At 37.1% G+C, this 27145-nt stretch overlaps 1 protein-coding gene across 1 annotated transcript in view; it reads right to left on the bottom strand.

Moving 5' to 3' along the window:
• Nucleotides 1–27145, bottom strand: part of LOC113229050 (solute carrier family 2, facilitated glucose transporter member 2-like) — a 139959-nt gene that overhangs the window by 9219 nt on the left and 103595 nt on the right. Inside the window, exons 2-5 of the mRNA XM_026462532.1 lie at nt 12108–12316; nt 7036–7173; nt 6364–6534; nt 1805–1934 (exon numbers count right to left, since the gene is read on the bottom strand). Coding sequence (XP_026318317.1) covers nt 1805–1934; nt 6364–6534; nt 7036–7173; nt 12108–12176 — 508 coding nt within the window. The 5' untranslated portion in view covers nt 12177–12316. The remainder of the gene's footprint in view (nt 1–1804; nt 1935–6363; nt 6535–7035; nt 7174–12107; nt 12317–27145) is intronic.

Below are 27145 nucleotides of genomic sequence, written 5' to 3' on the forward strand. Positions count from 1 at the left end.
TTTTTTTGAAGTCGGTTTTTTAACCGATAAGAATAGGCGGAGAAAATTTGACACAGATCCCACGTCAACAAGCGCCCGATGGCGAATGACGGGGCAGCGGGAGGTGGGGCGCATCGTTAAACAAGCAATTTTCAAATTTTGGGATAAATTCTTCAGCTGAAAACCAAAATGTAGCAGGTTCTCTGTAGTACTTAAATATAAATATTTCCATATAAACATAGATATTTTGTTCTGAAATAATTCGTTTCAAAATTTTAATTTTAGTCTGTTTGAAATCCTTTCTTATGATCGGGTGTAGTACATCCTATCATGTAACAAAGTAGCACATACTTTAGACAATATACTTAGGTATCTCGTATATTTTTTGGTAGACCGTTATAGAATAGTAACTGATAAAACTTATTTATTCGGCGGGGTCGTCAAGTCATTGAATGAGGCAATATTTCAGCACCTGATTTAGGTGAATTCGACAGATATATATATCTAAATAGACACTACAAGTACCGCTATCTGTATGAAAACAAAGCGTGGTACAGTTTTTGTATCTCCGATGACGTAACAAGCGCTATTTAGTGACAAGAAACCTCCTTCGGCACTAAAGCGATTGATCACACCGAAAACGCGAACCACGTATTTAGAATAATGATTTTTCAAGTACTAATTGATTATAAGAAGCCGTGAAATAAGAATGAATGAATATTTTTATGAAAATTTCTAAGGTCTTAAGAATTATTATCGCTTTGTTTCCTAAATCGATCAGAATCAATAACAGTGTTGCATCAAGTGAACATCACTAATCGTAAATAACATGACGAAGTGACCGTACCACGAAACTGAATGTATTATAAGAAAGTTTCGCTCGTTTGTTATTCATGGGCTACTAAAGAAGGACCATATGTGTACCGCACCAAGTAAAAGGCGCAATGTATTACGAATGCGGCATGTACTCTTTTGCATATTTGTTTTCTCGAAGTTCATTCAAACGGAGAAGAATTGAATTCAAAATAAATTAAGGATATTCTGATTACAAAATTACTTAACTGAGGAAGAAAACGTCCCTGTATATACATCTATTCATAGTTGTGGTGTTTTTTGCCTTCTCGGCCAATGTTTAACTACGATAACGGCCGGGCGCGTTCTGAAGCGTAGTAGCGGCAACTAAGAGTTTTTAACTTACATTGGGCATGCGAAGTAGGTATACATGCGGCTTCTATTTATATATATATGATAGCGCCTACGACTTTTTTACCCGCGATTTAGCTTAAATAATAGAATTATTGTTGATTATTTTCAAATTAAATACCTTAATGTAATAAGCTCTTATATAATTAAATTATGTTATTTAATTATTATACTACAAATTAATTACAGCCTCGTGGTGTTTAAAAAAAAACGATCAAAACAAAAAGCCTTGCAACTTGTTTTGATCGCATATAAACACACGAGGTTTGCACTGTATAATTAATTGTTATGTCATATTACTACCTATGAAAATACCTATTTAATTGTAATTATAATTATTAATTAGTATTACGAACTAGTTATAGTCTCGTTGTGTTTTTTAAAACGATCAAAACAACGAAACACGTGCAGTCATTTGTCACGCCACAACCCTAACAGCCCACCTGGAAACTTGTTTTGATCGTCCTATAAATACCCGAGCGTCGCACCGTTTTATTCATTCTTGTCTGAAACCTCGAAGAATAAACTGATATCCAACAACCATCTGGACTTATTTTATTATGGACCCGTCACGTTTCCTTCATGCGTCAACATATATATGACAGAAAATGAAAGCACTTACAAATCCCAAAGCAGTGGAATTTTGTCACAAACACTCTGTCCATCTCGTCTTTTAAAGTTTGTAGTTCCTTTGACACAGCCGCATCGTCTACTTGGAGGCAATATAGTTCCGCCAAGTTTTTCTTTGCTATCTGAAAGATAAATGATATAATGAAATGAGAGATATTTATATTTGTAATTAATAATTTGTAGTGCTCTCCTGATCTAATGTGAAACCATGTGGCAAGCAATAAAGATAAAATGAATGAATAAATTCCAAATATTAGCAGCAATAAAAATAAACACAACCCTAAAAAGATACAGAACAAATTAGCCAAGTCTGAACAGTCAGACTACATCTGTAACACGACTTTTGTTTCTGGGTTATATATATTATTTTCTAATCAGTTCTAACATTAAGAATCGATACACTGGATTTTATTTCAGAATTTATTCTATTACAAACGAAATTAAAACCATTTGAAAAATGTATATCATATTAGTATACGTGTTCTATTTCGTTCAGACGAAATAATAATAATCTCAATAGAGAGTACTAAAAAACCGACCTTATTGAAATATCCCCTAGATCGCCACTATACAGGACTTGACACTGGAGATAATAAAAATCGGTTGTCACTACTCAAAGTATATTGAGAGAAAAACGCCTTGAATTTGAGAAATAGCAAAATCAACCATTAAAGTAATTGCTCCTAAATTAAAGTTAGGCGCTATTTATAAAAATGAATCTTCATGCGTGAACAGTTATCCTACGAGGTGGATGATTTTCTTTAAAATGAAATGGGACCACTATGGAAGTACCCTCTTTCCAACAAAAAAAGAATCTCCTCCTTTTTGAAGTCGGTTAAAAAATCATTGGTATATGTAAATTCCTTATTGAACACAGCGGTTTTCTTGTGAAATTTCGAGGTAAGGTTGTGTTTTTTTTTCTATTGTGAATATTTTTAAGAATCTTCAAAAAAAATGAGGAGGTTCTGAATTCGACTGCATTTTTCTTTTTTTTTTTGTATGTATGTTACGCGATAACTCCGGCAATTGGTGGCAATATTCCACCTTTAAGGGTAGCAAACAAGGGGAGGAATTCGGTTTCGTGCACTTTCCGGTAAGCGATTTCAATAAAACTTGACAATTCCACGAATTTTTGAGGTCGGTTTTTTTTTTAAAGTTATGCTATATATTTTTTCAGTGATTGATTCGACAATTTCTTGTTATGCGGAATCAACCAAAGCCATTCGAGGTTGTATCGACTTTTAATTCTAACCTTAAATAGCCCCAAATCACAGCTTTCGGGAAACACATATGCAGTTGATGTAATCCCATTCCTTCCCTTCTAGTTGGCTCTAATCATTGACTTACAATTATATGGACGTCGGGTCCGCGCTAAAAAGTGTCCGAACTTATAGGGCGTTAAAATAGTATACAGAGCGTCATTCACGCTTTAGTCTTCGTTTGTTCGACTGACAGCGAAGCAAGCAAAATTAGACAGTACTGCGATGACATTACAATTTAAATTCAACGTTTTAGCTTTTTTATATTCCTTTACATGTAACTACGTTTAAATAGGTTGACTTGGGACATTTTTTTCGTGGTTTTTGTATTAGACCCGTCGTCCATTTATTTGTAAGTCAATGTATCTGGCACAAGAAATGTCAAAACAATTTAAAGTTAGACTTATATTTATTACGTTACGAATAAAGTTTGGGGTATTTAAAAACTACCTGACGTAATATTACTCTGTTCAAAAATCCATTGGAAATAAAAGTGTAGGAACGAAGTTTTCATCACTAACTTCATGTTTATTTTAAATTTAGCATTAGTAGAGCTCCCTAAGAAAGAGGTCGTCCAGGAAAACACCTGACCTATTTCTGCCGCTAAGTAGTATTAGGAGTATTACTGCGTTCTGGATTTTAAGGGTCGTAGTGAAATTACAGGCACATTAGACTTGTCAACTTATGTCTCAGGGTGACGGGCGTGGTGGCTGTGTCCTTCTGATCTTTGCGATTTAAAACACTGAACGGCTCTGCCACTGTCACGGCTTACTATCATAAAAAAAAGCTTTAGTTAACAAGTAAAATGTCAATGGTACTCTTTGGAATAAAATAAGTGGCTATATAAATGATATTCTTCGCAATATCACGTCGCCGATATTACGAATGAAAATCCTGCTTGCAGTGCTAATATGTGTAATATTATTATAGGAATGTTACAGGATATTGCGTACTTGGTACCCCCATATTTTTTTTAATTAGCCCTTCGCTATATAGCGTGCGAAATTAAGAACAAACAGCACATGGAGTGATGCAATAATACAATTCGTTGGCTATTTATTATTCTTACTCATATTTTCATATTATGCCATCACTGGTACTTTCTTTCGTGTCTAAGAAAGAAACTCTGGATGGAACAAGAAATTATCAAGTGACTTTACCCATTGCGAATCTCACTCACATCGACCACGATCTTGCGTGTCGTTTACATAAAGCCACCCCAGCCCATTTGGCCACTAGTGGTGGCTGAACGCGAGCACAAATTCCGGGCGAGATTTTTCATGCATATTTTATGGCATCGACGCAAACTGCGCGTTCGAGTGGCCCGCGCTCGGTACCTTATCGCGCTCCTTCCGCGTACACTCGGTTTATGGCGCATTTACACCAGGTCGTCTGCCGAACACGATGTAGTCTACGCGTCGTTTACACAGTCGTCTGCCGGCCTTCGGCAGACTATTTCGCTCGCCAAACGCGATGCAGTCGACTCGCCGTTTACACCAAGTCGTCTGCCGCTTTCGGCAGACTACGTCGTCTTGCCGAAGGCGAGGCGGGCAAGCGTAAGTCAACTAACGACTTGGTGTAAATGCGCCATTAGTTGCTGGTTTGTCCTCGCCCGCCAGTGAAGCCATTTTAGGGACATAGTCGCTAGATCTAGGGAATTTTATAAATGTCCCCTTAAAGGCAAATATTTGGTTAGAAATAAATATTCAGGGACTTCTAGCGTCTTTAGGACCCGTATTATTTTTTAATAAATAATTTAATAAAGAGTTTTAAAAAAGCGTCTTCAAACATCCATCGAGCATCTTCATCTCCGCCACTTGGATAGTATGGACGTGGCGCTGTGTCCAGTCCAGGTTTCGCGCGCGTAAATAAGCACAAGTTTAATGATACTATTGTACACGAGCCCTTTAAGTTTTACGGGCATCCTTCGGCGGACATAATATGTATTTAAACATTTTACTACTAGGACTAAGTAACTTAATTTTTGATTTCTCCCACAAGCTCCAGGAAAATTCTTAAAAAAACATCACACACAATGTATTCAAGTGTCAAAATGTAAAGTAATATTTTGAGACGTACTGAAAAGCATGACTTGGAAATATGAGTTTTAATGTCAGGAATAAAAATTGTCACAACTTTAAATGGATTCTCAGAATTTTTTATATACTACTTTAAAAAACTCGGACGACGGTCTCTGTCACTTGAATTGCGGTGCTAAAGAAAACCAGTACTACTGCTCTGCTGCTAATAAATTACTATAGTAACAGTATGTACTAAACTTGGTGTTTGTGGAAAATAAGGGTGTGACGGGAGCAAAGTAAACTAACCTCGAACCACAAGCAAACCTATGGGGCGAATCGATACCTTCGATTTTGCGTCTGTTGTTGCTGATTATGAATGGCGGAGTGTTCTAGTCTTCTATCTCGTCTTAAAAGTGGGATCGGGAGATAGACTACCGTGTCGTGTGTGATGGTTGTTTTTCAGTGATTTTTTGCCAACTCAAATGTCAAGTCTACCAGGCTGCACGGTTTTGTTTCGGTGTTTCTTAGTTGATCATTCAAATAATATTTTACATATTTGTATAAATATACGTTAAGAGATGAATTGATATCATGCCTATTCGCTTTAGCTTTGAATAGCCTTAAATTGTACTTTTGGGGAAACACAGATGCTGGTAATGTATTCATTCCTTTGCCGTACGCATTAGGACGGAGCAAGTAAAGCATTTCTGGCAAACAGGTTATGTATCAACAACATGATATAATAGAAAATCAATAGCTCCTAATAGCCCCCAATAATTTACTTAGATTACAATGACAGTTTGTAAAAATATAGATATAAATAATGCTACAATGGGAGACTGGTAAAGCCTGTGTTATGGATCACCAGGCCTCTATACCACAGACGTAACAGTAAAAATTTTATGTATTGCACTAGTTTAGCAAGCTATTATAAGTCATTAAAAAACTTAATAATTGGAACAAGACGTGTGTGTCTTTGTGTGTGTGTCTGTGTGTGTGTCTGTGTGTGTGCCTGTGTGTGTGTCTGTGTGTGTGTCTGTGTGTGTGTTTGTGTCTGTCTGTGTGTGTGTGTGTGTGTGTGTGTGTGTGTGTGTGTGTGTGTGTGTTGCGTGCGTGTGTGCGTGCGTGTGTGCGTGTACCTATCCTATCCGTACAAATACACCTATCCGTAACAGGTGTTCTGCCATTCAGAGCTTTGCCACTGCGTTCGTCACTCTGAGACATAAGTTAACAAGTTCCATGTGCCCATATATATTTTAGTTTTTACTTACATCTGTCTTCCCAACTTTGACCAAATAGCTTGGCGTTTCCATCATTATCAACAATGACAAAAATTGAGCTGCCACCAACCCCACCATGACAAACATCATAGCTTCCAAGTCTATTATCAACTCCGTCATATAGCCTGCATTTGCCATTACCACCATCAGGGATAGGAACACCTGGAATTGCAATTGTATGCGTTATTGCCTTATATCATTTTTCAGGATTCAGCATTCAAGGACATCAAAGACCAGAGTTCGTTCCACAAAACTCAAAAGCCTGGCCTTCAAAGTGAAATGTCGATCTCTATGTTCCAGTTGTTAGAAATGAAATTAATAGATTTTGACATTTGTTTCATGCTGAACATCAGCCTGCCTTTTAAATTTAACGGTCAAGGGGCAGTAGATGCAAAATTGTAAAATTTGGTTTGAATTGAATACCAGATCTCTGTTTACACCAGCAACAGGAATACTGATAAGTTATCAATTTTATTAAAGTTATCGTACAATCTAAACTCTTTCAAGTCTCAACGGTTTGAGGAGGTCACGGGTTCGATTTCCAAGACCAATTACGAAAATTAACTGACCAGAGAGTTTCTGGTTGTCCCTCAGAGTGAGTTCCGTTGCTCAGGTGCTCATAGAACATGACAAGACACAAGTAGGTAATGAAATTTAAATTACCGCTCTATGACTATTGTTTATCTCTCTAATGTAGGTCGGTATGACGGTAAAGAGACCTCCAGAAGCGACGCCGGCCATGACGTGGAGGGTGATCTGACTAGTAAACGATGCTGGTAGAAAAAGAGGAATACAAGAAGCCTGAAAGAGAGAAAAAGTACTTATAAATAGGCCACATTTGCAAGTAGACAAAATTTTAGGAGACAGGTAAAGATTTTACGAAAGAAATTGTTTGAATTCTACCATTTTTATGATTTTCCTGTGATAAATTGATGTATGATCATAATAATATGTGGCTTTATTATATCAAGCATACGACTTCTTTACACGTCGAGATTATTATAAAGGACATTGTGCTCTTGCTACCAAGCTTATGCCGTAGCTTATTCTTGGCGTCATGCTGTGGCCAGCGTGCATCTCATATATAGGCAAATAGGCACAGCTAGCCTAGCCAAAAGTAACACACATAATACCGAATTCTGCTCTAATATTCTCCAATAAATACTTAATTCATTTTTATTTTACAATTTAACAATGGCGCGTTTTGCGTTTAAATAGAGCTCCACAACGTTGTTACGGCTACAGTTAGTAGTTGCGGACAATGTTAATGCACAAAATTGGCAACGCGTCTCGCTGCCTAACGCAGAGCCTCACAATCTCATGGTACGATCGTGTAAAATATCGTACGAGAACTCCGTATGAATAGGTTTTATGCACTACATTTACACGTGACGCACACAAATATACGACAAGACATAATTTTTTATACAAAATTAAGTTCGGCCGCCGAATTTAGGAAAGACAATGAAAAGATCCAATACGTGCCGACTAGGTTGTGCTCGAAGACGAGTATAAACAAAACAAGCAAGCTATATAAGCTCTTCATGTAAGTCGCAGTCTTTCTCTACGATATTACTCGGTATGTGATGGCTCGCTGTGATACCGCTGTGCATGCGCGAAAGTGTTATTATTAAAATTGAAATAGAAACCATTTATTGTAACGCCACATTATAAAAATAAACACAAAAACAAAGACTAATATAACTAAAACAGAAATAACACAAAGAACAGCGTAAAAACATTTCAACAACAAGTTACATAATACTATATTGACTGAGAGTGACGGACGTATGCGTCCCGAAACAGAAAAAAAAATAAACTACATAAATACTTATATCATATCGTGTATAGTGTTATTGCAGTGTGTACTCTTATATCGAATAAATACTTACATAATCTTTGCAATATATACATACAGGTATAAGTGTGTGTAGTGTGAAAACAAATTATTAAAATATTTAATACATATTTAAAGTACATTACTTCAAATATATTAAACAAGATAATCTATTTTCGTAAAATAAAAGTTCTTTGACTTCAACATTAAACAACTATTGTTCTTACGCAGTTACTATTTCGAATAATGCTATGTGAATTATGATTATTAAGTTAAATAAAAATATACAATTAAAATAACGTATCACTGTTATAAATATCATTCCATTATCATATTTTATTAGAAGTAATTCAATTGACTCTAAAAAAAATAAAAAAATATGGGAGCGCAAGATCCGCCATATTTGACACTAGTAATAAGATGTTGTAAACTATTATAAGATGAAATGTGATAGTTGTTTAGTTTTGATATTACCATGTCATAATTCAACAAATATGTGTTTTAGTGGTGACCGTTATGTCGATCGCGTGTGTTTGGTAAAGTTAATTAACGGCGAATATAAGAAGTTTCTTTTTAATGATAAACTAAAAGTTTGTATAGCGTCTGCCACGGTCTGCTACAAGCCTTCGGTTTGTATTAATAATTATAACAAACTAGTCGAGTAATTTCACAAAAAACAATTAAATATCATGATATTCATGGTGGTGAAATATTCTGATATTCAATAAAACACTTAATTACAGTGAATAACCACATCTCTAGCCAGGGCTGGTAGCTGTAAAGGTGCCTGACTTGGTGACGAAATACTTTCATAGATTTCTCACTGATGACGTTACGGCTAAAAAGTTGTTAAACATCAGTTACAAAGATCCGACAAAGAAGCACATAGAAAAATTCGTGAGGTCTGCTGGTTCGTTCCGTGACTTAGTTGGCATAGCGTCTGGCACGGTTTACTAGAAGACGTCGGTTCGAATTTTTTCCAAAACAAACATAAAGTAGTTAAGAAAGGGCGATGTGTACCCGACATGCAGTTATCTCAAACTTATGACAATGTAACTCGTTAATTGCATAGTTCATATTACAATGTTCAGTTGACAGGTTGGATGTGTGCACATTGATAAATTGTTTTGTTTGTTTGTTGTTTGTATTTTATCCGGAAACTCTACAAATATTTGGAATAACACCGGTTATGTCGATCTAAAAAAAACTGTCACTAATATACAATTGTAATTAATGTCATAAATATACACATGGTGAATAATAAAGTGACCGTCGAAAATATATTTCAGTCTAGTCTATGTTATTAAATAAATGAAAATTAGTTTGGAAATCAAGGCATGTACACAATTGGCGCAATTTAAGTGATTATACTAACGATGTCTATTGATTTTTTCCTTAAGAAAACAAGATGGACGGAGTTTGATATTTACAAATAAGATTTTGAAGTCAGGAGACGAACAAGCCTTCATTAGAAACATTAGAATGACTTCATTTTAATATTCAACGCATAAAATCTCAATATTTTTATAATTCTATTGCTCATCTGAAAAGCAGGTTTTCATTAAGAAATAAGCTAAGCGAAAAGATATGTCATTTATCGTTGTATTTGTTAAACTAATATTAATTGTTTAAGTTTGATCACTAGGAGAACAGCACCACTGACGCATATTGAATTGTACAATTTAAGTTTCCTTGTTTTGTACAATGGTCGGAAAAAGGCGTTTCACATAATAATATATATAAATACATATATAGATATAGCTACAAGTAGTGACGTACCGTTGTTAGAACCACCAAATATTAATTAATTACTTTTTCGAATTCTGGATTTCCGGATATGGTTTAAGAGAAAACTACTGACCTAGGAAGTCGAAGTTGGATTTTAAAGTATGTTGGTCTTATATCTAGGTGTGTCGGTAGCAGTAGGTTACTATGTGAAACGGTTTGTCCAAGGAAGTACTGCCTATATACCTATTTTCAGCTTATTCCCAGTTCCCACGGGCGACAAACGGGAAAAAAATCATATGTTACCAGGCGGTAACAAACGGGATAAAAAAATCTCAGTTGTTGCTAGTGGTGATTTCTACTGGTAGCAAATGGGAAGATATAGTATAAAACGTCTGTTGTTCTCACTGGCGACAAATGGCATTTAAAATATCCCAGTAGTTGCCAATTATTGTTTGGTATATTCCAATTTGGTATATTTTGTATATTCCATTTGTCGCTAGTGGCAACACAAGATTTTTTTATCCCATTTGTCACCATCTGGTAATATACGGGTTTTTTTCCCTTTTGTCGCCAGTGGGAACAAAGCCAGTGGTTACAACTGGGAAAAAGCCTTTTTTCAAGCAGTAAGTAATTACCGTCCATTTAATACCAAACAATTAAGAACTAATAGTGGCTCCAATGCTATTTTGAACCAAATTTGCCGTGAGTACAAGTACAGCTGATTTAGATTTGTTTTCGTTTACATTAAATAAATTTAAAACTTTATTATAAAACTGCTCAGTCTGACAAACAAAGTAACTTTACAAGTTAATTTAAACACGTTTACATTGTTTGTTTACAATCATATCCATTTGTTTGTATGTAATTTTACACTGTAAACGCGTCAGATACGATGTTATATGAGCATGGTGTAATTGCCTATTATTGGGTTTACACTCCACTAATTTCATCAGTGTTATTTTATGTCCATGTAATTGTTAGTGTATTTCTGTTGGCAAATCTAATAAATAAATATTAGATTTACTGCTTTCCGATTTTGGAAAGGTGCTAGTGAAACTACAGGCATATGGGCCTTAAGAACTTGACCATCGGGGATATACATAACTAGCATTGGATTACCAGTTTCCATTTCGGCAATTTAGTCTCCAATACAAATCCGCGTAAATGTCGTGGCGTCCAAATTCATTTGATTTACGGAAATCTATTGTTCTCAGTCCGTCGAGAAAATAATGTAATGCTCACTGTGCAAAAATTAAAACCGTAGCCATTGACTTACAAATAAATGGACGACGGGTCTAATACAAAAACCACGAAAAAAATGTCCTAAGTCAACCTATTTAAACGTAGTGACATGTAAAGGAATATGAAAAAGCTAAAAGGTTGAATTTAAAGTGTAATGTCATCGCAGTACTGTCTAATTTTGCTTGCTTTGCTGTCAGTCGAACAAACGAAGACTAAAGCGTGAATGATGCTCTGTATACGATTTTAACGCCCTATAAGTTCGGACACTTTTTAGCGCGGACCCGACGTCCATATAATTGTAAGTCAATGACCGTAGCCATTGAAATAACAAAGTAATAATGTTAAATCGCTCTCCTATGAAATTTGTTTTAGTGCAAAAACGCGCCTTTTACCGATGCTACATCCCCGACGTCATGCATTACGATAATAGGCACCATGGTAGTGTCTGTAAGATCTCTGCGGTGAAATCTCTGAGTTACACTGCAATTGTTATGGGTAAGCGTGCCGCTAACCACCCGGTGCATGACTGGGTCGTCCCATCACTTGATATAATAAAAATGATAATTGTTGATCCTCAAATTTAAATTAGACGATTGTTCTGATCTGATTTTTCGTCGTATCGTACCTTAATAGTAAGCTACACCACGCCTGTCCATAACAGTTACAGTGCCACTCAGAGCTTTAAATCACAAAGATCTGAGGGGCACTGCCACCGCGTCCGTCACCCTGAGGCGTAAGTTGACAAGTCCCATGTGCCTGTAATTTCACCAGCACACTTACCCTTCAAAACCGGAACACAGTAATGCTGACATTACTGCTTAGCGACAGAAACAGGTAAGGTGGCAGTACTATCCTGGACGAACTCTTTCACAAGGAACTCTACTGGTAACTAAATGATAGCTTATCGCTGCCTGGTGATAAATCTTACCCCCTGCATCAAGTTGATAACATAAATGCCACTCTTTCTCCCATATCGATCCACAAGAATGGAAAACATGGGAGCTGACAGCGCAGCAGCCAGGACTGTGGCCGTGGTGTTCCATGGTACATCTCCTGGAGACGTGTCAAAGTGGCCTGCATGAGCTGATGTGGAAAGGGCTGTTGTTTCAACTCCATAAGTCAGGAATGGTATGCTGGCTGAAAGAAAAAGTTATAAATTTAAACACAAATGCGTTTTAAGCGCAGCTGGACCCAGATCTCTTCTTGGTAAAAAGTAAATCACTTTTAGCTACCATCACCATTTTGAACTGCAAATTTGATAGATAGATAACAGGTTTATTCAGTACTTCACAAAATTTTATGTATGACTACAGTTTGTGCTGAAATGGCTCTGACTCAGCATAAACACTGTATACAGTGAAAAGTCAAACAGAACTGATTTTCTGCCAGAACCGTGTGGTGAGCGATTGCAAATACATATATCTAACTCTAAAAATATTACGTATCAAGTAAAAAATGTAAAGCAAATTAATGTAAGTAAGTAATATAAATAATAATGTAAGTAATTGTTACAAATATAACATAAACATCATATAACATAATATAAGTCTCAGCATAAACACTGTAGACAGTGAAAAGTCAAGCAGAACTGGTTTTCTGCCAGTACCGTATGGTGAGCGATTGCAAATACATATATCTAACTCTGAAAATATTATGTATCAAGTAAAAATGTAAAGCAAAATAATGTAAGTAAGTAATATAAATAATAATGTAAGTAATTGTTACAAATATAATATTAAATTACAACGATAGCCACCAAATATGACGTAACGTTTATTCGGAAATTCAGAATTTAAACGTAAATGACGTAAAATGTCGTCAGAAATAACTGAGGTCAACGATCACCACTTTTAGTCAACGAGAAAAACGTTCAAATGTTAATTATTTGCGCACGCAAAACAGAATATGAAAGATTTCTATGCTTTGGTAGGGTATCGACATTGCAATAAAAAAAATTGACAATTCCCAATAGTTATTTGTACAATAACACCGATAAAAGCAACTTATGGTTGGAGACTTAAAACACCATTATTCAATGCATTTGTCGGCGGAATTCGCTCATTTACCGTTAATTACTGCACGTGTACCACAGTGACCTTGACCTCAGTAGCAGTAGAGCTTGTGAATGAGTTCGTCCAGGAAAGTACTGCCATCTTACCTATTTCTGCCGCCAAGCAGTAATATGAGTATTACCGCGTTTCGATTTTGTAGGGTAAAGGTGCTGGTAAAATTACAGGCACATGGGACGTGTCAACTTATGTCTCCGGGTGGCTGGCGCAGTGGCATTTATACGTGACGCGCACAATGAGTTTCCGGAATGAATAAGAAAAAAATACTATAAATGGTCAGAAATTAATTTATTGTTACTCAAATTTTCATATGAATAAACCAATTTTGAAAACATTTATACCACTTCTCCATGACAATCTCTGAAACAAGTTTTTCATACTCTTCGATAGCCTGTTCAGGTGATGAAAATCGTTGACCGCGTAACTGGTTCGTAATTTTTGGAAATAAATGAAAGTCACAAGGTACCAGGTCGGAACTGTACGCGGGATGGCTCATAAGGTCAACGTTGTTCATCTACAAAAATTAATTTGTCTGTTAGGCCGTGTGAGAACTGGCATTGTCGTGGTGCAAGATGATACGACATTTACGGTTATTTTTACGGAGTTTGTCAATAACTTTCGGAAAACAAATGATCGTGTACCAACCATTATTCACGGTACAACGATTCTCCAAAGCAACATAGCCACGTGTCCAGTTTTATTAAAAAAAGAAGCAATCACCCGCTTAGAGGCACTTTGCACGCGCGCCACTTTGGTTAGTTTCGGGTCATCTCGAAAAACTCATATACTCGATTGCTCCTTTGTTTTGGGATCGTAACAATAAATCCATGTTTCGTCACCTGTTACCATGTCCCACACCAAATTTGACGCGCCTTCATTGAATCTGCTAGCATGGATTTGCACCAAGTGACGCAATCCTTTTTTTGAGCCTCAGGCAAATTGTGTGGGACCCAGCGAGATCACAGCTTTTACACATTCAAATTTTTGTGTAGTATTAATTGTATTTGACTCTTGCCTATGCCTAAAGATGCTCGAATCTCATGATATGTCACATGCCCATCTGTTTTGATCATACGGCGCACAGCATCGATGTATTTTTTTTTGTTCACGGCAGTGGACGGGCAACCATCACGAAATTCGTCACTGAGATTCACATGACCACGTTTGAATTTTACAAACTAGCTATAAATAGTCGTCTTGCATGTTGCTTCATCGCCAAAAGCAGTTTAAAGCCGCAAAGCTCCGCTGAGTTGTTAAATTACACTTAAAGTCGTAGAAAATCATACTACGAAAATTTTCGCGTGTTAAATCCATGCCGACGTAGACAGTCAATTTCTTATTGGATTTGTATTAATTTATAGCTAGCGGATTACGAGACGCGAAGGGCGACACTCCACACCTCACTTTCTAAAGTCTAAGCTCACGTTGAAATACCACACCCTAAAAATGTCCTGCAACATTCCAACAGGAAATCTCTTAAACGTTGAAAGAAATTGTTTGTTTCAAAAATAGCCAATAAAATAGCAACAAATTTCTCATGGATAAAACGCGCAAGAAAAAAGATCCTAAAGTAGATTTATTAATCCTTAAATAAAATACAATCTCGACAAAATTTAGTGTTTCTTGCGTCGTAAAATAAATAATCAGTAAACTGCTAACAGCTGACGGCTTAATTGAAAATAGTGTTGTTTGATCGATATCGATAAGTTGTAGGATAATTAAATGGACAGATTTATGTACTCTATCTTTTAAATCAAAGTCAAAGAATTTATTGGTCTTAAGTGTTACATGTTTTGAAAAGAAAAGATAGAGTAAGAAATGCAGATATAATCGAAACCACAAATGTCATCGATGCTTTGACACACCACAAAAAATTAAAATGGAAATAGCCTGGCCACATCGCTTGCATAGAAAGTGACAAATGGGCAAAAATGTAACCACGAAGACAGGACCATAAAATAAGAGGACTAGAGGAAGATCAAAGGGAGATGGATAGACGAAACAAACAAAGCAGCTGACAAAGACTGGATGAGCAAGGCGAGAAATAGCAACTATGAAATAAAAACGAGAAGGCTTTTACCCAAAGAGAGGTTACTAATAATAATTTATAAATGCTGATCTTAAAATTAATTAAATTTATATTAATTGTCTAAGTGGCTGAACGGTTACTATGTTGGTCTGCAAGGCAGAGGTCCCGGGTGCGATTCCCGTGCCGGGAGAAATATTTTGTATGGCCTACATTTATTTCTTCGTAAATTTGGATGTAATTTGTAGTTGTCTATGCGTGTGTCCATGGCACTCGCGATACATGGTTTCCCTAGTGCAGGGCTATGAGTGTAAGCGTTATTATCATGTTCTTCTTTAATTTTCTCAGCCAGTGGCCTAGTTTGAACCACAATTACGGGCTGAAATCAAATGCGGCGGGTATCTATTCGGAGGGTGTGTAACAAGAGCCTTCTTTTGCCCTCTGTTATCTGCATGAACTTTCTGACAATGCGAAATGTATTTGAAATTACAGCTTTTCACAAGATAATGTGGAGGCTTTCTTTACAACCTAATAATTTGAGGCTATGAAGTAGATGATCGGGAATAATTCCTATTGTGGAAAGAACAATTGGGATAACGTTTACTTTTCTTGTCGCCAAATTCTAGACACTTCATCCTTGAGCTCCTTATTATTATTTTTATGTTAAATTATCCAATTAGGGATTTTTTGTATTATTTATAATTATTATGAGAATAAATGAAGCTTTTTTTTCTTTTTCTTTTTTTCTTTTTTACATTATTTCATTTTTTTATTATTATTATGTATTACACAGTGGTCTTAGAATTACAAAGGTAGCTCTGGAAACATTAACGAATTCAAAATCATAGTGAAGTGATTCGGAACACGTAAGTTATTGCGGCTGCCTAAAAAAGAAAAGGCGACAGTAGTAAAACAAAGTAGCAATAGATATAATAAAAATCGTAATCCTATTATCGATTTATAGCTCGAGAATGTAAATTATAATCTCTAAATTCAAAAAAAAAACAGAAAACGTTCGGATAATTTAGCGGAAAACTAATAAAAGCTCCAAAATAATGCAGTGCTATTTAATATTTTCTTAGTTTTTTTTTGTTGGAAAATAAAAAATTGGTCTCCTGTATTTTTTTTTATTAATTTGTTTTAACTGACTACATTTTATACAGGTTTGTCGCTTGATTCGAGGTTGATTCTGTGTTCTTGTAAATTGCATAAGCTTTACTTGAAAAAGTTTTTTAATTATTTAACTTTAATTTAATCAATTTATAACACAACATCTAAATTTATAATTTAGATGATTTTATAGAAATCATTAGAAATAATTTTGCTTAATTTAAATTATTTCAATAAAGGTTAAGGAAGGTTGTTCTTCGGCGGGAAAGAATAATTGCCCGGTCTCACCCATCTGGGGGGATGGATCAAGGTTCTGAACCTTTCCTCTTTAGCGCGGGAACCTTGACAGAAGTCAGGCTGGCCGGGGGCGTCGTAGTGGTGTATCTACGGGATCTCACTGCGTCCGCAACACCCGGCCAAGAGGGTGCGCCGGAGGGTTTTAGTGGGTATGCCCTCTATTAGAGGGCCAGTCCCACATAAACCTCGGGTCTCTCCGGGCTCGAGGATACGCATAAAGCATTTCCTACACGTTAAAAAAAGAAGTCTATGTTAAAAGATTTCGATTTAATTATTGTGTTGCAAATCATTACTATACGCGGGACGACACGCGCGGGAAGGCGACACAGCCTAACGTGAAGTCACGACAAACGGTAACACCACAATATAATAAATACAATAGAAGTGGTTAGCGTCAGACGCGTGCCAACTATATAGGTCTTGAAAGACCTATCTGAGCTGAGTCCGCCATTTTCGCTATGTACGGTATGGTTGTGTCGTTCTTTCGTGCAAATTCTATAACCGCTCACGCGATACATGCAGCCGTAGACGCATACCGCACCTAGAGGTGACGGTGACGATTTTATACCGATTTATCGGATATCCAAGTTATAACAGGTAAAAGAACTAATACTAATTGCTATTTCGGTAACTACTCTAGCAAACCATAAAGTTTTTAATGCCTGGGTCTGTCATTTAAAAAAAATAAACAACTTCAAAAATACGTCACGACAATCGTGTGTGTTATTGTTTGGGCTGGTGATTTCGGTGTTTATTTATTGAAAACATATCGTAAGTAGCGTTTTTTAAGTTTACTCTGAATATAAATGTTTATAGACTATACTTTATGGAGTAATTTCATGGTAAACGTTAGAACCACTCAAACGGAATATTATCATATTTATCCAAGTACATCAAAAATTTCATTATTGCTTTTTAAGTGCCGGATTTGCGGTGTATTACTGCATTTTATTTGAGATATTTTTGTTGGTAGTACGGGGGGTATTTATTTAGCAATGCAGAACAATAATTTTTATTTATAAAAACTTGTATTTAAACTGAATGCTTTTCTAATTTGCGAAACCAAATAGCCCCCATTTTGCGGTAGAAGGAGCGCATCGCGTGAGCGGCTAAAATCCTAGAAAAATGTCTTATTGTGCCGTTTTGGAGTGCAAAAATGATAGCAGCAACAAAAAATATTAGCCGTAGTGGTATTTGATATCATCGTAAAGTCTTATTTTAATAAATTTCAATTTTCTGTTTATCGAAGCAATTTTTTTGTTACAAGAAACGAAAGTAAAGCTTATAACCTGAAATGAGAGAGCGCCTTGAAATAAGTAAATAGGCTTTACTGAATTAAAAATTACACGCACATTTTCTCCAGTGTTGACACTGACAATAAACCATGAAGTTTCACCACATTCTCCCCTAGCATTGGTAATCCTCCAGGTAAGCTGGTGGTCGCCTCTCTCGTGCGGATCTTCGGGCAGGAGGGGCTTCGGGTGTAGGCATTGGAGATTGCGATCGATTTTGTGCAGGGGTGGGTTCCGACGTAGATGTGGAAGGAAGGGTCCCGCTCACCGTTCGGCGCAAGGTGTCTGTTAGATACAGTGACTTCTCGACCATCAAGAAGGCGTACGAGGCTATAATTTGGGTTCGGTTGCAACAGTTCTACTTCTTCCACAAACGGGTCGTATTTCGTTCTATTAATTTTTAATTTTTAATTCAGTAAATTGAAATGAGAGAGCGCCTGGAAATAAGTAAATAGGCTTTACTGAATTAAAAATTACACGCACATTTTCTACAATGTTGACACTGACAATAAACCATGAAGTTTCACCATATAACCCGACCAATAACCCGACCAATGTGGTCGCTTCTTATTTGGAGAACTAAATTAATAACTCTAATTCGTTTTCGTTCAATTTACCGCTTGAGTGCAGCACGTTTATTGACATTTCAATATAATATCAAAACTTCGTAACTTGTAATAATAGATATTGATGGTGTTGAACTTTCAACGATATGTCTGTGTGGTAAAGTTTAAATTATATTAACAACACAGGATTTCAAATTTTTTACCGAATTGACATTCAATTATTTTTATGTGAAATTATTCCACTAGTTTCTTATAATTATTAATACAAAGATCGAACACCCAGAAAAAATTCCTTCGATCCAGCCGGATTCGAACCGACGTCTTCTAGCATACCGTGCCGTACTCGAAGGAGTTTTTTCTGAGTGTTCGATCTTTGTATTAATAATTATAACAGAGAATTTGTTGTTTCTTTTTAAACTTGAAACTACGACCAATCAATGTCAATATTTTGTAGTGTTTCAAATTAAAAATGCGTGAGTTTTGACGACGTCGATTTTGATAGTAATCAAGGCTTATGGCAATTCTATTTTTTTTTTTTTACTCGTTCGATAAATTAAAAATAACATCTATCGATAAAAACGCAAATCAACACAACACTAAAGGTAATCCCAAAAGCGTTAAAAGGTCGATTTATTGCAGTACCAAAGTCGCGTAGCTGTAATCACTAGGCCATTATTATGTCAGTCTATTAGCCCTAATTTAAGATTTTGGTTTTGACTGATTATATCTAGCTCGTATAAAGTCCTTAGCCCGCATTGGGTCAGCATGGCGGAATATGGCCTCGTGCTCAACAGCGAGACGTATAAAAATGTGTTGATAATGACAGCACATTATCATTATATTTGGAAAGTGAAACCATTATTAACCGACTTCAAAAAAAGGAGGAGGTTCTCAATTCGACTCTATGTTTTTTTTTGTATGTATGTTACGCGATAATTCCGCTATTTGTGAACCGATTTTCATGATTCTTTTTTTATTGGAAAGAGGTTACCTCCATAGTGGTCCTATTTCATTTTGAAGAAAATCATCCACTTCTTAGGGTGGCTGTCCACGCATGAAGATTCATTTTTATAAATAGCGCCGAAATTTTACTTAAGGAGCAATTATTTTAATGGTTGATTTTGCTATTCTCCAACTCAAGGCGTTTTTCTCTCTCAATATATTTTGAGTAGTAAGAACCGATTTTTATTATCTTCTTTGTCAAAGCCTGTATAGTGGCGAACTAGTTGACATTTCAATAAAACTTGGCAAATAAACGTAATTCCACGTACTTTTGAGGTCGGTTTTTTTATACAGTCTATCATGGCTGTGTGCGTCTTTGCCTATTACAACATTTTGATTCGTGTTGTATTATCTATGGAAGAATAGCTAGCTGGCCATCTGTTGATAAAAAAACCCATATTTATTCACACAAAAAATAAACATATTTATTTCCACGCAAATATGATAAACCATTGAATGTATCGCGGACGGTAAAAAAATACACAACTCGAGTTCCTAAAACCCGCAGCCTTCGGCTTTAGCCTTCGGCTTTAGCCTTCCAAAGAATACGGTTAAATATTTATATTGTTTTCTATAGATAACAAAAACGCGTTCAAAAGGTTCATTTTCGTTACGGTTGATTACGGTTCATACAAATACAGATTACGGTCGGTACACGTACAGAGTACAGTGCAGTACAGACCGTGAGTTTTAAATTTGATAAATTGTCCTTTTGTAGGCATCTTATTGTAACTATATGATATTAAAACTCGTGAGAAATGAAGAACGCTCCTGACGTTCTTCCATATTTCTTTTGCTTCCTCCAGTCGCAGCAGTTTATCAGTTTATTCTTGGCACTTTTGTCGAAATCTTAAAAAAAAAACACTCGTGGAGAATATAATATTCAATCAATACGCTAGTTAAATTCGATGTAGAATAAATATCAACAAACAAAAATATAATAATGTAGATTGTAATTGAATAATGTATTCTCTTTTTTTTCTATTATGAATTAATTTAGCGTACGTTTAGATATCTCTCTGTATTAATTTTCAAGTGTTTTTTTTCTATATTGTTTGTGTCTGATGTCTGTTATTGTGCCATAAATAAAAAATAAAAATAAAATACAATATGATTTTTAGGGTTTTCACATTGACTTACAATTATATGGACGTCGGGTCCGCGTTAAAAGTGTCCGAACTTATAGGGCGTTAAAATCGTATACAGAGCATCATTCACGCTTTAGTCTTCGTTTGTTCGACTGACAGCGAAGCAAGCAAAATTAGACAGTACTGCGATGACATTACAATTTAAATTCAACGTTTTAGCTTTTTCATATTCCTTTACATGTCACTACGTTTAAATAGGTTGACTTGGGACATTTTTTTCGTGGTTTTTGTATTAGACCCGTCGTCCATTTATTTGTAAGTCAATGGGTTTTCACCTCAGATTGTTTTATCATAATACAATTTTTTTTTTTAATTTTATGTTTAGAAACGGAAATTGATGCTAAATTACACATGCAGTATAAATTAATATAAAAATTGACTCCTTATTATAACAAAACGTTAATCGATGACTTACAAATGAATTTACTAACTTTTATTTTACAAAAGATAATTTATTCTGCGAAAAAATAAGTAGGCAAATAAATTAAGTAGACATCTTTAATACTTAAAAGAACGTGAATTGTTTATATGTACATATGTGTAGATATATTTATTTCCATTGTCCGAGGACAAGACGTAGGCTTGAGTTTCACTTTTATGTTATTATAAGCATGAGCATGAAGCTTTTCCACGTTTATATGGCGAACGGCTTAAGAGGGGATTTCTCTGTCTACAGACTTGTTCCCCGAACGGTATAACTCAGGCCTTTTCAAGGAATAAGCATTATTCATGTGTGCATCCACCCATCGTCGACTTCATCGTCACTTTTTATCAAGTGGAGATGGATGTCAAGTACGCACTTACTTTTAATAAAAAAAAATGTATGAAACAAAAGATAAAATCAAAATAATGTGAAATATAAGTATTTAGGTTAATAACTTAAGCATGGTAAGTTATTATCTATGAAAACTTTAGATCTCTATTTAAAATTCACGTTACAAACCTAAAATTTATGTAACAACATGGTCACCCTAATGCAATGATACCAATTATTCTGATACTCCTGAACTATTCCAGAGTAAATTACAGGAAACTAACCATCAGTTAAGTATCGCCATTAATTACAAAGGAGACTTAATTTAACAGTGGTTTTAAAGGTAATTTACTAAAGGTTATCCATCGAGACAATAATTACACAAAGGGTACATACAATTGTGTTCTATTGTGTAGTTCCCGTTTTTTTTACAGTTAACATAAGTTCCAAATGGAAAGTGACGTATGAGGTCGAGTATGAAGTTTGCACACCTATTCACTCTCACCTTGAAGAGGTCTAAGTTATAGCATTCAGAGAACAAATCTTCAGCCAGAGAATTCCATTCCAATGCCATATGTCATCTAAATGTGGAGGTTACCTATCACAAGCTAGAAACATGATTTACAGAATTTTGTTTCTTCGAAAAACCTTTACACTTTTATTGAATAGATTTTGTTTTATTTGTCCGAAAACACGTCAAGGTTTTTTTATTACGCCATTTAATGTTTCACTATTTTGACATATTGACATGTTATTATTTTCCCGATTTTTATGTCCCCAACAAACTATTTTACCAAAGTATCTAGTCTAATCGCGACGGAGGGAAAATGACTTTTTAAAAACTAATTATAAAATAAAAAACGAACAATTCGTTTGATGGTCGATGTAAGACTGACTTATTTTAATTCAATATTCTTACTGCTAAGCGCCTTATCTACGAGTACTATAGACATGCAACTATGCAGTTTTGGGTGCAGGTGCATTTATGATGACCATGCCATCTCTATAGGAGTGAGACTGTGTAACTATCTAATTTAATATTTTTATTTTGTAAAAAAAGCGATATCCATGATACATTTTTGTAATATTATTTCTTATTACAGATATTAAAAGTATTAGAACGTTTTGCACAATACAACTCGTCAAATTAGAGCACCTCGCATTTTTAGAAAATACGGTAAACGAGATGCATGTTAATTTGATCGAGTTGTAGTCGATCGCTTCGCTCGTTCGGATCGTGCTGCTTTTTCATATACTAACCTAACCTAGACCCACAGGAGGGGGTCCTATCGTCTAAGTAATGCAAACAAATGCGGCTCTGGCACTCGCCGGCAGCTGCCGCGACACATTCGTTTCGCTCGCTCGGCTCGTGCGGCTTTTTTCATATACTTTTTTTTATTACCGTAAGGAAAATGCGTTACGCATTCCCCGCCGCTGGGAGACGGCGGGTACATGTGGGCCTCTCTCCTGGGGACTATGTCGGTCCCCAAGAGCATACCCACTAAAAACCTCACGATGTTCCTGCGCGCACCTGGCGCCGGAGCTGCGGGGTCCCTTTCAGATGCTACCGCGACTCCGGTAGTGCCGGTCCGTCTTTTGGCGGACCCCTACACCATCCCCCTCTTAATCATGGGGGTCGACCTGCACGGAGATGCCCCGGAACATTTGGGGCATCTACCGGCGGCGGACGCCTGTGCAATGCAGGGGCAGGGTCTCCCAACCCCGCACCCTGCTGGCTTCCGCTGATGGGACGCAGGCGGTCGGCGAAGAGCCGTCGCGTGCGTCCTCTCCGCCGACGACGAATGGGGTCCGAGAGGGCGCTGTCTTCGCGGACCCGTTCGGCCGTCTCCTTCTGCGACATCACGTCCTCGCAGAAGGAGACCAACGCCTGCCATGAACTCTCGCTTCCCAGCATGGCTCTAACCTCTAAGGTGTGCCTCGCCGAGTCTGTAGCAGTGCCACACTCGTGACACTCCGAGGTCACCTCCCTCCGTGCGATCTTGTGCAGGTAGTCACTGAAACAGCCGTGTCCGGTGAGTACCTGAACAAGACGGTAGGTGAGGGACCCGTGCCTCCTCTTCCTCCAATCGGCCAGTACAGGGAGCAGCGCCTGGACGGTGCGCTCCCCGTATCTGGCCGATCGGAGTGCCTCCTCCCACCCCGCCTGGACGGCAGTCTTGGCGGCACGCCAAACCCCCACTAGCTCCTCTAGTGTGGGGCGGTCTCCACCTGGAGAGCGCTCTCGCCCTGGCTTCCGCACGGCACCTGTAGGCCTGTAGACCTGTACGCCTCGAGCTCCCAGGGTGTGGATCCAGCCAGGGCGCATGCCGTCGTTCCGGAAACCGTTCGGTACGCCCGAATCGCCCTCACCGCCCTCACCGCCATTCACTTCTGCGGCCTGCGCAGAAGCGGCCGCAGTGGTGAGGGCCTCCGCCCAGATGAGTGCCCCGTAGAGGGCCATGCGCCGTATGACGCCAGCATAAAGCCGACGACATAGGGAGCTAATCTAACAAAAAAAAAATACTAATCTAACCTAAACCTACAAGAGGGGTTGTACCGTCTAGTTAATGCAAACAAATTCGGCTCTGGCAAACTTTAAACTGTATGATAAAATTGTACGACGGTAGAATTTTATCTAAGAATAATAATGTTGTAGAAATGAATTTTCAGCAATCTAAATTATATAAAAAACAGACAGTATAACAAACATGATTAGACCAAACCAACTTCTGCCCAAAGAATACGTATGTGTAATAATTATTCTAACAATAGGTTTTCGGACAAACGATATTTGTGCTGTAAGACATTTCTGTGTTGCAAATTTATACCAAAACTGTCATTGCACTAATGAAAAAAAAAAGTCGAACCGTTTTCGGAGTAATGAAATTCGGAAAAAAGAAATTCGAGTTTGTGATAGGTTACCAAATGTGGAAGCTTCATAACGCTTCGTGCGCATCTTGGATATGTCCACAATATAGGGTTGGAACCCTAGCCTACATCCAGTCTCCCGATAATAGTAAGAATATAACGGAATGATTTCATGCAATTCCTTCGTACACTCTCCGTGATATATCCTATAGAACACTGAATGCAGGCAACTTTACGACGGTGTTGAAGGCTTTGCAGATTTGCCTCTACTAAATCCGATTCACCGATAAGCCTCTTGACACATTCTCAATGGAGTCCAAGGTGGTTAGTGGCAGCAGTACTCCGTACACGACCAGACTTGCTGTTGGTACAGTTGTAGCATTACATTACGCTGTAGGGTTGTCCTTATATACCCACCCGATTGGTAGGGATTTCCGGGGGGACTACGGGCTCCCGGTAAGACCAGGGTATAGTGGGCGTCAGGGCAGAGCCATTCACAACAACATAACATGGCTGGGGTGTCTGTCTCGAAAAGATGCGGGATAATGTTTATTTGGAACATAAGAATAATTTTAATTTTAAGATTATAAAATAATCAACGTAAGTTATTTCAACTGAACGAAATTTATCGTTTCCACAAAACAACGAAACATTAAATTAATAAATTGGAGTTATTATTATTTCCGTTTAAAATTCCCGACACGAAAATTAATTATAAAATCGATACCACCAATGAACACTACGCCTTTATTGTTTGGTCAGTTTCTGCTATTTTTGTAAACAGCCCCATATTTATTTACTGATAAATCATGCTACCTGAATCTTGTGAAAAAAGTTATAAAAACGAAAGACAAAATTCGAAAAAAAAAACTAATTTTGTGAAAAAAAGAAACGAAAAAACAAAGTAAAAGCAGAACAGGTCCAAAAATTAACTCAGTGTACTGTTCAATATATGAAATGAAACTTCATGAATATTAATCCATTATATGCACCGCTGTTGAGTACTGGACTCCTAAGAGCCAAAATGCGGGTTGGGGCTTCAGTTGTTATGAACCTCTTAAAAAGCCATAGAAGCCTAATGGTTTGCCCTACCGCTATTCAAGCAGAGGCTGTGTGTTAGAATCTGGGCTCGCACTTCTGAGTTTATTTTAGAATTTATGAGCATTTCGGTGAAGGAAACGAGAGGAGACCAATGCCCAGGAATGGGACATGTGGATGGGTTTATTATAATGGGCTGCCACTCTCAGTAACTTTGTTACCAGATAAGGAATTGTCAAAAGTATCAGTATTCTTTTTAATAGAAAATCGGCTTTATACAATTTATTAATGAATATTTTAAGTTAAACGCAATAAGAACGATTTTTTTCCAAAATCAAGTGCAATACAGACATGATCTGTTTACAAAATTTGAAATGATTTTATGAAACATACAGCGTTCTTTCTTTTTTGTTTTTAGTAATTAAAAAAAGTATATTGCTTAGATACTCCCGGACACGTAATTCGAGCCACCTTGCATTTTTGTCGTAAAGGGCTAGAATACAAAAATAGGTTATCGTCCAAGAAAAAGTTTTGCCCCCGGTTTTGCAAATCTTAATTTTTTTTATGAAATAACTAAAAAACTAAATTTCATTTTAAACTAAATAAGTTCTATTTTGTTTGTTGTAAATGTTGGACACTACATTACATACACTTATCACTTTATATATGTATCAAAATCATTATTTAAGTATTCTATACATATAACTGAACACAACACACTACATTATAGAAATATTTATGTAATTTATTTTAGTTTACTCGTATATTCGCGACACACACGTCCGGTACTCACTCGGTTTTAGGGCCCACTGAAAATCAGCGTCACAGCCTTTTCTCGGTGGTGACAATAGCTGAGTGGGATCCTGTTACATACGCCACAGCCACGCACATGACACTTAATCTAATTGTGTTAAATATTTCATGTTTGCTTTGTTGTTGTGCATGATTTTATTTTTATTCCTTTTTTTCCAGTTATTTTTATTTTAATTTTTTGTTTTAAAGTAGCTTCGTCTCTTTTTTTATCTTCATTTTATTACTGTGTATATTTTTGTTGTGGCGTAGTAATAAAAGAATTCTATTCTATTCTAAATTCCCAAGAATGCTATCCTGTTAAGCAAGCTTCCAGCTTACGGAATTCCTGTTGGCTTTTGCACATGGATAGGCGATTTTCTGAAGGATAGGTCAATCCGTGTAGTTGTAGATGGTTACTCGTCTGCTCCTCATGGTATAAATGCCGGTGTACCTCAGGGATCTGTCCTCTCCGCCACTCTATTCTTGCTGCATATCAACGACCTGCTGCTGATGCCCGGTATCTTTGGGTACGCAGACGACAGCACAGTGGCGGTGAGTTATGTGCCAGACGCCCGAGACAACAGTGAAGAGATCCGGTGTAAGCGAGAGGCGATGGTCACCCGGTTGAACCTGAGTCTGAAAGCTGCTTCCGACTGGGGAGATGCTAACAGGGTCAGGTTTAATGCGGCTAAAACACAGGCGTGTCTTTTCTCATCAAAACGGAGTCCCCTACACCTTACTCCGACTTTCCGAGGTGTATCCGTGCCGATAAGGGACCACCTTGAGCTACTTGGTCTGGACTTATCATCCAACCTCAACTTTGGGCGATACATCGAGTGCTTGGCAAAAACTGCTGCCAGAAAACTAGGCATACTTTTCAAGGTCAGGCGGTACTTCACACCTGAACAGCTTTTAAATCTATATAAAGCACAAGTTCGATCCTGTATGGAGTACTGCTGCCACCTTTGGGACGGCTCTGCCCAATACCAGTTAGCTGCCTTGGA

This window comes from Hyposmocoma kahamanoa, unplaced genomic scaffold, assembly GCF_003589595.1.
Source record: "Hyposmocoma kahamanoa isolate Upper Pololo Valley unplaced genomic scaffold, ASM358959v1 270, whole genome shotgun sequence".
Classification (NCBI taxonomy): Eukaryota; Metazoa; Arthropoda; class Insecta; order Lepidoptera; family Cosmopterigidae; genus Hyposmocoma; species Hyposmocoma kahamanoa.